Below are 13437 nucleotides of genomic sequence, written 5' to 3' on the forward strand. Positions count from 1 at the left end.
TACAAGGATTCCTTCAGGTAGGTCCTCTATTATCCTAAATGCTCTTTGGTCATGAGCAGGTGAGGATCTATTTAGCCAAGATAAGTGGCTGCCTCAGAGTTTCCCACAGGGAAAATTGAAATCTGATTATTTTCTTTTCTTCATGTAGTCTCTAGGTTGAGAACTCCAAGTAGTAAGAGGCACAGGATAAGGACGGGAGAGACTGAGCATTTTTGAGAGGATACTCCTCTGCTGAATGCCACTCTGAAGGGAAAGAAGAAGTCAAATGGCAATTTCCAGTCCATTTTCGGTTGGCCCCTTGGAGGCTCTGGCTTCTGGGTAATGTCCACAAAGTTCACAATAGTTGTCAAAGATACTTCTGTAACTTGTTGAGAATCCTACAGGAAGAAAGTCAATGACAGGTCAGCGCTTGGTACCCATTCATATAGCACTCTAACTTGGCTATTATCATTACTTTTCCTGAAGAGAGAAATTAATTATTTTAAGCAAGATATACCTTTATCTCATATTGGTCCTATGTATTTCTCTTTCAGTGAGACACAAGGAAATGAATATTTTAGCAACAGTCAATGATAGCAGAACTGAACAGTTAACACCTACCCAAACCCTGACTCTAGCTTCCCTTAGCTGGGGAGCTGCCTGATATCAGAGAGGCCACATGGCAAAACTGCTACTCTTACGTGCTTAGCAGCTATACTCTATCAGAAGCCTCCAGGCTCTGAAACAGTACATATGTACAAGTGGAAGTAGTAGTAGCAATTCTATTCCTTCTCAAATGGCAGAAAGAAAGGTCACTCACAGACTCTCAGGGTTGGAAGGATCTTTCCAACCACCCACCAATTCATGTCAAATAAAACAGATGTTCCTAGAAGGGATCTTGTCAGACTGACTCAAGTATCTGACCTAACAGATGTAGCTTTGGTAGATATAGCTGCAGCCTGATGATGTCTGGAATCATGTTTATCTAAAATGAATTCCCTTTGTTTTGACTCAGCTCAACAAGCAAACTTTTGATTATAATTTTTGGACAATAAATAATTATTTTGTTAAACTTGAAAATTTTCTTCATTCACCGTCCTTCACTCTGATGAACATATTATGCATTTGCTGTGGTCTTTGGCAACAGTAAGTACCAAGCTCTGGGAACATAATTTTGCTTGGAATAACTCTCCTAGGGACTGCCACTTGTTTGTTTTTAGAGACAGGATCTTGCTCTGTCACCCAGACTGGAGTGGAGTGGTGCAATCATCGCTCACTGCAGACTTGACCTCCTGGGCTCAAGTGATCCTCCTGCCTCAGCCTCCTGAGTAGCTAAGACTATAGGAGTGCACAACGACACCTGGCTAAATTTTTTTTTTTTTTGAGATGGAGTCTCACTCTGTCACCCAGGCTGGATTGCAGTGGCACCATCTTGGCTCACTGCAACCTCTGTCTCCCAGGTTCAAGCGATTCTCGTGCCTCAGCCTCCCGAGTAGGTGGGATTACAGGCACCCACCACCATGCCTAGCTAACTTTTTTGTATTTTTAGTAGAGACAGGGTTTCATCATGTTGGCCGGGCTGGTCTCGAGCTCCTGACCTCAAGTGATCCGCCTGGCTCGGCCTCCCAAAGTGCTGGGATTACAGGTGTGAGCCACTGCTCCCGGCCTGGCTAATTTTTATTATTATATTTTTTTTGTAGGGGCAGTTGTCAGTGTTGTCTATAAGTTGATTTAATCAATGCGCTATTCTAACTCATTTCAGAGCCAGATGCATAATATGTTCATCAGAATGAAGGAGGGTGAATGAAGAAAATCTTCAAGTTTAACAAAATAACTGTTTATAGTCCCAGGAAAATTTCCATGTTCATTTTGCTATGTTGCCCAGGCTGATCTCAAACACCTGGCCTCAAGTGATCCTCCTGCCTCAGCTTCCCAAAGTCCCGTGCTAATCTTGCATTCAAATTAATTCTTTAGTTTAGTTTTTTTTTTTTTTTTTTGAGATGGAGTCTCGCTCTGTCGCCCAGGCTGGAGTGTAGTGGCGCGATCTCGGCTCACTGCAAACTCTGCCTCCCAGGTTCACGCCATTCTCCTGCCTCAGCCTCCTGAGTAGCTGGGACTACAGGCGCCTGCCACCACACCTTGGCTAATTTTTTGTATTTTTAGTAGAGACAGGATTTCACCGTATTAGCCAGGATGGTCTCGATCTCCTGACCTAGTGATCCACCCACCTCAGCCTCCCAAAGTGCTGGGATTACAGGCGTGAGCCACCGTGCCCGGCCTTTTTTTTTTTTTTTTTTTTTTTTATTACATAGTAAGGCTCATGAGGGACTTGGCATAGGATTAATACAACTTCTGAGGCACTGAAAGAACCATATACATTACAAGGATGGCCAGCCCAGGCTGACGCTGCCGAGGGATTCCTAACTCCGGCCAGGCATTGAAGACTGGCTGAGACTAATCAGAGAAAGAAAATGGATAAGAACTTATTCCCTATGAATAAGTAATAAACTTTCTTTTGACTTAAACTTACAAAAGGATTTAGTATTAGGACTTTAGTTTTCCTTCAGGAATTTTATAATGGGGAGAGGACATATATTCAATTTTTGGAGCAAATCTTCACAGCTGACATTACTGAAGCATGTTAATATTGTTATGTAAACCCACTGCAAAATGCCTGGTGACCTATACTGGCTGAAATGGTGAGAAATACTTTGGGATGGGAAATGGAATAGGGAATGATTTTTCAGCTATGGGTTCAGTGTCATCTAGAAATTGATTGAATCAACGTGTTATTCTAACTTATTTCAGGGCTTTTAGGAGGGGGGCAGATTTGAAACTGCCCACTAGCAGTCCCAGGAGAATTCCCAAAGGAGCTGTGGTTGGAATTGGGATAGTGATCTCATGATGGAAGAGTGTGGTATTGAACATTGCTATATACCCAAATCATATCCACCTAGTGTTAATTAGTAATAAAACTGATATCTGATTATCTTTATCTGACTCCTTTTAATTGGTTTCAAACTTAGGCAGGGAAAAAGAGTATCATTAGCCTCCTCGAACTCCCAAATCAGGGAATTTCTGTAGCCTTGAGGTCACCCCATACCCAGAATTGAACTCTAAGGTAACTATTAACCCAAGAAGGCAACCTTTAGGCCAATGTCTGCTCAAGTATATATATTAATATCTTTATAGTGGTGTTTCAGTGGCAGAGAAACCCCACATGACAAACATTGTTCAAACTGAGTTGTTCTTTCAGAGGCACCCAGAATATGTGTTCATTAAGAGCTACTACTAGATTTGAAGACAGCAGCATAAAGACGTGTCTTCTCCCTCTATATCTTCAAACAATTCCAATCCAACAAGAAACAGATACAAAAACTCCATGTTCACTGGAATGGGGAGACATCATAATATGCAAAACCAGAAAGCAGATGGCAGCAAGGTTTAACAGAGGGAAAGAAGGCCAAGCCTGAAAGTTTTCAGAGACAAGACACAAGCAGATTTTCTCTGTGGAACTCTCAAGACTCAGTGACAGGAGGTAACAGAGGAAGGGTGAGGGATGGATGGAAAATCATTACTAAATGATATCCCTTCAATGCAATCAGGCAACTATTCCTTTTCCCCCTCAACAAGAGACTAAACAACTTAAGCCAGATAAATTCTGGACTCAGGGACATTGGGCATAGAGAAGGTCAGAGTGAGGCATGGAACGAAAAATGGAGAATTATCCCTTCTCTAATTTAGCTCTAAAATGCTTAAGGATAACTGCTCCACAGTGAAGGCCACAAGTCAGTCAGTGTCACCCACAATCACAGAGCTTTCAGTCAGCTTAACAGCTTACTCTTATTTTGGATAGAGAGTTGAAGATTGACAAACATGGGGAAAGTTTCTCACAATAAAGAGAAAACCGTACCAAATGAACAGAATAAACAACTCAGAGGAAACACAGACAATGAAAGATGAAGATGCAAAGTTGTTAGTATCTTCAGGGATACATGAAAAAAGATATTATGAAAAGAAACAGAATAAGGAAGAGCTTAGGTATTAAAAATCTGATGGCCAAAATAAAAAATGCAGTAAAAAGGTTAAAAGATAAAGTTGAGAATCTTTTTTAGGAAGAACAAAAAGATAAGGAGATAGACAACAAGAGAAAAGAAAAAGAAATAGAGATTCAATCTAGCGACACCCTAAGAGATGAATAGGAGTTCCAAAAAAAAAAGAGATCGGAGAAAAGAGCGGGAAGGAAATTATTAATCATGTAATAATAATAGAAAATTCTCAGAACTGAGTTTCAGAGTAAAAAATTTGGTATAATCAATGAAGAAAAGATCTACTCAAGGTATAAACTTGTGAAAACTTCAGACTATCAAGAATAAAAAGATCTTAAAATGGCCTCTGAACAGCAATATTGGAAACTAGAAGAAAGAATGCCTTCAAAATTGTAAGTGAATCCGGCCACTGCACTCCAGCCTGGGCGACAGAGCGAGACTCCGTCTCAAAAAAAAAAAAAAGAAAATAAAATAATTTTCAGTCTAGAATGTTACATCTAAACAAATGATCATTTAAGCATAATGATGATGATGATGTTTGAATAAAGATATTTTCAGACAATGTGAACTAAAGAAAAAAAAATACTTTACATGCATCTTCCCCCCAAAATTATTAGACTCAAACTCCATAAACACAAGAGAATAAACCAAGAAAAAGGAAGAAGTAGTTCCAGTAAACAGTGAATCAGTAAACTAAACAAGTTAAGAATAATACCCTAGTTGGCAGTACAAGAAAGTCCCTTGACAACTGCAGGGCAGCAACTAGTCCACACTACATCAGGTTATGGGATTATGGGGGTCTCCATGAAGAAAATATGTAGGAAAATGTGGAACTGATAGATAATATGGCACGTTTAACTGTTTGAAAAACTGCATTGAGAGAAATTTTACAGAGCTGTTGAACAGTGTGAGAAGCCTTAGCTATTAGTTCAAAGAAAACTAAGAGTGAAATAGGTAATTATTAATTTCAGAAAATTGAATACTTGCTGCAGCATGCATATTTACATAAACATCATGATGAAACATTCAATACTGATTTAATAATTTGATGCAAATACACTGGGAGAGTGGTGGGAAGGGTCGGAGGAAAATAACAGAGCTGAACTGACCTACAAAAATAGAAAGTCAATACATTATCTCAGAAACAGGTAAGTCAAGGATAACTAAGTGTTCAACGGCATAGTAGGGTGACTATATTAATAACAATATATTGTGTATTTCAAAATAGCTAGAAGAGGAGATTTTAAATGTTCCCAACCACAAAGAAATGACAAATGTTCAAGGTGATGGGTATCCTAAATACCGATTTGATCATCATATAGTGTATGAATTTATCAAAATAACACATGGATCCTTGACTCCTTCCCCCTCAACCTCCACATCTACACAGTCAAGTCTTATCTGTGGCATCTCTAAATCTGAATTCTGTCACTTCTCAAAGCCCTCCAAACTCCCACCCAAGTTCAGGCCTTCAGTATCTGCTGGTGAATTTCTACACAGATTAGAACTGATCACCTCAGCAGTACCTCACACCTTCTATGGATGATGTCTGTCCGCTTCACCTATCTATACCTAGTTCCAGGCATGGTACTTGGCACAGAGTAAGCACTCAATAAAGATTTTTTTTTAAACAAATGAGTGGAGATATTTTTTTGGAGGTAGGGAACTAACATACTAAGAGATTAACAAATCACAAAGTAGAAAGTATGTCACAGCTATTTAAGAGTTAGCAATTACAGATCTATTTGATCCTTTTTCCTTCCCATCACATGGTAATTAGGATCTTAATGGTTGTGCTTAATTAATTAATGTATTTATTAACAAATATTTCAAATGAAATGCTTATTCTGCATTTATTTTTAAAATTGCTTCCATAATTGTATAGAAGTTTGGAGTAAATGCAGCCTAGTAGATAGTCCAATTAAAAGAAGCTTAAATTGCACTTACTAGGTAACCAGGTAATACTAAATGTTACTGACCTATTTTATTTTTATTTATTTATTAAGACAGAGTCTCACTCCGATTGCCCAGGCTGGAGTGCAGTGGTGCAATCTTGGCTCACTCCAGCCCTGACCTCTCCTGGCTCAGGTGATTCTCCCACCTCAGCCTCCCGAGTAGCTGAGGTTCAGGCATGTGCCACCTCGTGCAGCTAATTTTTTGTATTTTCTTTTTTTTAGTAGAGATGGGGTTTCGCCATGTTACCCAGGCTGGTCTCAAATTCCTGGACTCAGGCAATCCACCCACCTCGGCCTCCCAAAATGCTGGGATTACAAGTACGAGCCATCACGCCTGGCCTATTTTATTTTTTGAGACAGGGTCTCACTCTGTCACTCAAGCTGGAGTGCAGTGGTACAAACATGGCTCACTGCACCCTCAACCTCTTAGAATCAAGCAATCCTCCCACCTCTGCCTCCCCAGTAGCTAGGACTACAGGTGCATGCCACTGGGCCCAGCTAATTTTTTGATGTTTTGTACAGATAGGGTCTCACTATGTTGCCTGGGCTGGTCTTGAATTCCTAGGCTCAAGTGGTCCTCCCACCTCAGTCTCCCAAAGTGCTGAGATTACAGGTGTGAGCCACTGCACCAGCCTATTGATCCGTTTTAGATTTTGAATTTTAGTATCACATGAAGAACAAGGTTCTTTGAGTATATTCAGTGTGTTTTATTTTGATTCTCAAGTCTAAAGTTTTCCCATTTGTGTTTTAAAAGTTATAGATATGCAAAATTAGACAATTCACTGTTTATTTAGTGTGTGCAACAGGAAGAGCATTGGGGAAAAATAACTCCCTCAAAATCTGGTCACCTCATTTCTTTTATCAAGACAGACAAAAGATACATAGCCCAGTCAATACATTTCATTTACTGTGGGTCCAGTTCTGTTATGTATGGTTGACTTACTTTATTTCTACTTTAAGCTATAATATTTCATGATGTTTACTTAAGAAATTACCACCAGCAATTTGTTTTAACACTTTGTAAAGTTCAGGTGGTTATTTGCTTCAATTCAATCTACAGTACAATAAAATCCTTTGTACCAAAATAAGATTTACTTTGTAACAGCATGAAGAGCTTGGATTAGGTTACGTTAGGCTTTGGTAATAAGAAGTACACCCAATATATTACATCTGTATGATCACAATTTTTAAACCATTATATGTTAATACCCTATGTAAAATCGGTACAAATAAAAATTATTCAAGAAAAAGTTGTGGATACTATCTTTTAGGTGTGTTTTTGTAGCTGCATTCAGACTATCAATTATAACAAATTCATCTTTGGTACAAGTGTGTAACTTATTAATGAGCTGTAAGTGTTCCTTATTTTACATATACAAGAACTTTATCAGACACATATATTACAGACTCAGGCATGTGCCACCTTGCCCAGCTAATTTTTGTATTTTTTTTTAGTAGAGGCAGGGTTTCACCGGGAGGCTGGTCTCAAACTCCCGACCTCAGTGATCTGCCCGCCTCAGCCTCCCAAAGTGCTGGGATTACAGGTGTGAGACACTGTGCCCGGCCTCTCATGTTTTCTTAAATGTCTTTTTGTTTGGTTTTAATATTTTTATTGAGGTACAATTTATAAACAATAAAATATATACATCTTAAGTATTTAGTTCGATGAGTTTTGCCAATTATATATGCTTTATAGCCAATACCCAAAGCAAGGTCTGGACTTTGTCCATCATTTCAGAGGTCCTTCGTGTCCCTTTCCCAGAAGTAGCCACTTTCTGACTTTTATCATTAAAGATTAATTATTATTATTATTTGTGTGTGTGTGTGTGTGTGTGTGTGTCTGGCTTCTTTCCCTAAAGATAAATGTTTCTGACATTCATCTATGTTGTTTTGTGTATCAGTAATTCATTCTGTTTTACTGCTAAGTAGTATTCCATTGTGTGAATGTATTGTAATTTGCCCATTCTCCTCAAGATGGATATTCGGGTTGTTTCCAGTTTTGAGTGAGTATGAATAGGGCTGTTATAAACTTTCTTGCACAAGCCTTTTTTGGGGCATATGTTTTAATGTTTCTTGGGTAAACACCTAGGAGTAAAATTGTGGATTCATACGGAAGATGCATTTGTAAAAGTTTAGACCAATTTTCATTTCTACTAGCAATGTATGAGAATTCCAGTTATTCTACGTTCTTGGAACATGATTGTCAGTCTTTTTTGTTTTAGCCATTCTTGTGGGCATGAAGTAGTAGTGCATGGTTTTAACTTGCATATCTCTAATGATTAATGATGTTGAATACCTTTCCATGTTTATTGATCAATTATTTATCTCCATTTGTGAAGTATCTGTTCAAATCTTTTTTTTATTTATTTTTATTTTTTTTATTTTTAAGATGGAGTCTAGCTCTGCCGCCCAGGCTGGAGTGCAGTGGCGTGATCTCGACTCACTGCAACCTCCGCCTCCTGGGTTCAAGCAATTCTCGTGACTCAGCCTCCAAAGTAGCTGGGACTACAGGCATGCGTCACCATGCCCGGCAAATTTTTGTGTTTTTAGTAGAGATGGGGTTTCACCATGTTGGCCAAGCTGGTGTCAAACTCCTGACCTCAAGTGATCTGCCCACCTCAGCTTCTCAAAGTGCTGAGATTACAGGTGTAATGGTCCTGTGGGTATCTTTCCAAACAACACAGGAACTAAAAAATGTAATTGAATGTTCTCATTAATACAGTTTCTGGTAACCTGAGTGTTGACCCCATTTCTAGGTAAAGAGAAGTAACTTGCCCAACCCTGTTGTGAGGGAGACTCAAAGGTATTTTACTTCTGACCTAAATGTAGTCTCAAGTTTACTTCATTTCTGGGATGTAAGTACAGTGCAAGGTAAGAATTTAAATCTGTTTGATTTTCATTATAAGTTACTAAATTGGCATGCCAGTTTATATGTGAATAATTTCACTAGGACCTAGTCATTTCTAAGTAAAATGAAAATACCGTGTTTTTAAACTTCTATAGCTAAGGATTGGTTCAAACACCAAGGCAGATGCTAAAGCTCTCCTAAGGCACATAATAAACAATAGGTATATGTTTGCTACAGATTAAAAGTGTTCATTTAATGGGGCAGATACAATTAAGAACTGGTGACTATAAACTAGTCACAGCGGTAACTTTAATCACAATCAACAGACTCAGGGACTCATATAACTGTGTGGCTGACAGACTGAACAATTATGGAAGGTGTTTTCTGTGGTTGAATCAATCAGAATAGTAATAATGGTGGGATTACTGAAAAAAAATTAACCTGTACTATAATCTGGGGTCAGATTTTTTTTTTTAAAAAAGGATATAAGCTGTATTCATGACAACACGTTAATTTCAGTAATCAGGCAGGGCGCATAGACTTGACAATTAATTATGTCAGCTCACTTTAAACAAACATTGGTTGCTAACATAAATTGACTCTTGGAAGGTAAAAAATGATTTAGTTAACAAATGGCTGATAAAACAATCTAGGCTTTGCAAGGCTTAGTGGTCCTTTATGAGCCATGACTTACCCGTATGGACTGGCACTGGTATAGGAATCGAACTCCTGATACATGAGCTTGTGGGTTAGACAGGAGACCTACATATGCCCACAATACCTGGATCTCCAGGGAAACTGGTATGAGACAGCAGGAAGTACAGATGATAGCCTGCAGAAGGGTAAAGAAGCATCTGCTTGAATTGCCTGATGGTTGCCTATAGTCAATCACCATGCATTAAGCCGTTGTTTCTCAAGCATTATTCAGTAATAAGGAAGGCAATGTAGCTTAGTGGAAAAACACAAAAGTTCACAATAAGACTATGTTATTATTCCTGATCCTTTTTTTTTTTTTTTAGACAAAGTCTCACACTGTCGCCCAGCTGGAGTGCAGGGGCGCAGTCTCGGCTCACTGCAACCTCTGCCTCCCAAGTTCAAGCGATTCTCCTGCCTCAGCCTCCCGAGTAGCTGGGATTACAGGCATCCACCACTACATCTAATTTTTTTTTTTTGTATTTTTAGTACAGACAAGATTTCACCATGTTGGCCAGGCTGGTCTTGAACTCCTCACGTTGTGATTCACCCGCCTCGGCCTTCCAAAGTGCTGGGATTACAGGCGTAAGCCACCACGCCTGACCTGCGATCTTTTTTTTTTTTTTGAGATGGAGTCTCGCTCTGTTGCCCAGGCTGGAGTACAGTGGTGTGATTTCAGTTCACTGCAACCTCTGCCTCCTGGATTCAAGCGATTCTCCTGCCTCAGCCTCCCCAGTAGCTGAGATGCCTGCCACTACATCTGGCTAATTTTTGTATTTTTAGTAGAGACAGGGTTTCACCATGTTGGTCAGTCTGGTCTCGAACTCCTGAACTCAAGTGATCTGCCTGCCTCAGCCTTCCAAAGTGCTGGGATTACAGGTGTGAGCCACGGCACTTGGCTTCATTGATTAATTTAGATAAGTTACTGAGTAACTGGCTTGAGCAGATCATGTGGCTAAAGTAAAGGACTTGAACACAGGAGCAGTGTAAAGTCAAAGAAGATGATACCTAAGGGTTAGATTATGAAGTGCATCCAAGTAGTCTGTTTGGAAGCCATCAGAGAACCTCGAAAGTTTCTAGAATAGAAACATGGTATACCTAATGCAGTACTCCAGGAGGATTAATTGCAAGATGCAGAAAGGCATATCATTCTATATGGTTTTGATTTTTAACCAGATAATGCATTTTCATGCAAATGATTGTAAAAATATAAATTTTTATAATTACAACAGAAAGAGCACAATTTTAACCTCAGGAAAGTCTGTGCTGACCAAATATTCAAGAATATAAAATATTTGAAATACATGATGAGATTTTTGAACAACAGAAATCTGTAGATTATCTGCCTTCAAATTTTTTTCTAAGTAAGGAAAATGCATTAGGTATTTTAAACCTAACCTGAAATTACTTCAGGCTGGGAACAGTGGCTTATGCCTGTAATCCGAGCACTTTGGGAGGCCAAGCAGGAGGATCACTTGAGCCCAGGAGTTTGAGACCAGTCTGAACAACATAGTGGGACCTTGTCTCTACAAAAAAATCAAAAAATTATCTAGGCATGGTGGCATATGCGTGCGGTCCCAGCTACTCGAGGGACTGAGGTGGGAGGATCGCTTGAGCCCAGAAAATTGAGACTGCAATGAGCCATGATCATGCCACTGCACTCCAGCCTAGGTAATAGAGCAAGATCCTGTCTTTAAAAAAACAAAAAACAAACAAACAAAAAAAGGCCAGGCACGGTGGCCCACGCCTGTAATCCCAGCACTTTGGGAGGCCAAGGCAGGTGGATCACAAGGTCAGGAGTTCAAGATCAGCCTGCCCAATATGTTGAAACCTCGTCTCTACTAAAAATACAAAAATCAGCCAGGTGTGGTGGCAGGCGCCTGGTAGTCCCAGCTACTGGGGAGGCTGAGTGAGGCAGGAGAATCCCTTGGACCCAGGAGGTGGAGGTTGCAGTGAACTGAGGTCACGCAACTGCACTCTAGCCAGGGCAACAGAGTGAGACTCCATCTCAAAAAAAAAAAAAAAAGGGGCTTTGAGTGGGCATGATTTCTTATACTCTTCCTTCTATGACAAACGCATTATCTATGGAGACAAGGCTGGTTTTAATCTTACTATCCATGATTTACAAAGGGGTAAAAATGAGTCTTCAACAGAAAGCGTATTTCTCTCCTTACTGAAATGTTGCAGTGCCTGTTGAGGATCCTGGTCCACCCTCCTTTCTGGGCTGGGTCAGCATTACCAAAGATGGCAACATGCTGCGGTCTGGGCCTTCCATGAAGAGTCTGATAAATCTCCTGCTGCAAGTAGCTGCAGTCTGCCTTCTTCAACCTGTAATTAAACACCATGGAGGCCGAAGTCCGACGCTAACATAATAATATACCCATATTAGTACTGTATATTAAACCAAACATTGGAAATATTATAAAATAGACCAGAGGGTATAATCCTTAGTAGGTATTAACGACTGCCAGAAAACTCTTAGCAATATTAACACTATCTAGAGTAAAACACTTCCTGATTTAGCATCTTCCGAAGTCATTAAAAATATAAAAGTTACCATATCAGCATATTCCCTACATATTCCCAGTGAAATTGCAGGAAATGATGTGGAAGCAAAGAACTACCTGAGCTTGCATCCAGATATTGCATTCACTCCAAACTGTACCTCGTGTCTGTTAACAGAGCAACTTCCATTACCCTGGCTCCGTAAGAGGGTCATCCAAAGTGGAAAAGTGATGATCAAGGACATCATAACAGAAAAAAAAAGGAGGCAGCATTGTAAAATGTATGTTCTCATTCTCCCTTAATGCTATTTATTTTGTATTACTATCATAATGTGCAAGTCACAAATGTTTTTTTCTCAAAAAATCACAGAGAGACAACTACGATTCCAAAAATGATTAACCATATATTAGTATATAAGTACCTCATTAAAACGAACAAAAAATTTCTCACCTTTGGCTAGTCTAACATAAGTTTGAAAGCCTTTGCCACTTTTCTTATTAGGTTGCAACAGGCCACCCAGCTCTAAAAAGGATACTGAATAACTTACATCACCAGTCAGAGCCAAGAGTGGCTTCCCAACTATATAGCCAGGATTCCCACTTCTAGGACTGGTGATAGAAGCAGCTGTGCTCTGTTGAAAAGCCTGCAGAAAGAGTGAAGAGAAGTCAATTATGGAGGTAAGCATGCTTTCCCACCTCCCACTGCTTGGCTTCACCATACCCTTCCTTAAGGCAACGCAATGCAATAAGTGAGCTACACTGAACGCTCTGGCTTCTTTCCACAGTGTAGCATTTTGCTTCTTTCACTTTTCTTAACTCACTAAAATAAATCCTTCATGATCTGAATATTGAAATTCACAATATGCTGCTTTTACCAAGGATTACAACCAAGAATCTACTAAGGATCCCTTAACCCTGTTTCTCAAAAATTACTAGCAATTTAGCAATAATAACACAGCCTGGTTAAAATCTGAAGATTTTAAATGTAATTTTAAAAATACATATTTTAATTAACTATAGATGTTCCAGAGATGAGTTCTGAGAGACACAGCAGTTGGTTGATCACCTGAGGGTAGAGTTGAGAAAATCTATGCTGGGTTCAAAAAGAGGAAAGAAGTAGCAGAAAGCCAAATGGCAGTGATTAAGACTGAACACTCAGATTAAGTGGGAAATGAATAAAATGCTGACTGCCCAGAAATATGAGAAAAGCTAGTTAAAGAATTTTTGTAGGTGTTGGCTGAATTTATGATTCAAAATGACTATAAAAAAAGTTTTGATTTGAGATTGAAGTCCTGCTTTGTTGGGGGCCAGATAGAGAATTGGAGAAAATGTTAATGAGTAAACACTTGTAGAATAACTACAACTTGTAGTAAAACTATGGAATATTAAATGTTGAGGCCTCAATTGAC

The 13437-nt window shown here is 39.3% G+C and overlaps 1 protein-coding gene across 4 annotated transcripts in view; it reads right to left on the reverse strand.

Annotated features, from left to right (window-relative positions):
* TCTN3 (tectonic family member 3) overlaps positions 1-13437 on the reverse strand; it is a 150716-nt gene that overhangs the window by 509 nt on the left and 136770 nt on the right. For 2 of the 4 annotated variants that reach the window (XM_077946942.1, XM_077946940.1), the window contains 5 exons: positions 12566-12672; positions 12149-12244; positions 11699-11852; positions 9526-9663; positions 1-377 (listed from right to left, as the gene is read on the reverse strand). The exon at positions 1-377 is cut by the window's left edge and continues 509 nt beyond it. In XM_077946942.1, coding sequence (XP_077803068.1) covers positions 141-377; positions 9526-9663; positions 11699-11852; positions 12149-12244; positions 12566-12672 — 732 coding nt within the window. In that variant the 3' untranslated portion in view covers positions 1-140. Of the gene's footprint in view, positions 378-9525; positions 9664-11698; positions 11853-12148; positions 12245-12564; positions 12673-13437 lie in introns of all 4 variants that reach the window. The other 2 variants (XM_015147769.3, XM_077946941.1) reach the window with 2 other exon arrangements.

The sequence above is a fragment of the Macaca mulatta genome, chromosome 9 (genome assembly GCF_049350105.2).
Source record: "Macaca mulatta isolate MMU2019108-1 chromosome 9, T2T-MMU8v2.0, whole genome shotgun sequence".
Classification (NCBI taxonomy): domain Eukaryota; kingdom Metazoa; phylum Chordata; class Mammalia; order Primates; family Cercopithecidae; genus Macaca; species Macaca mulatta.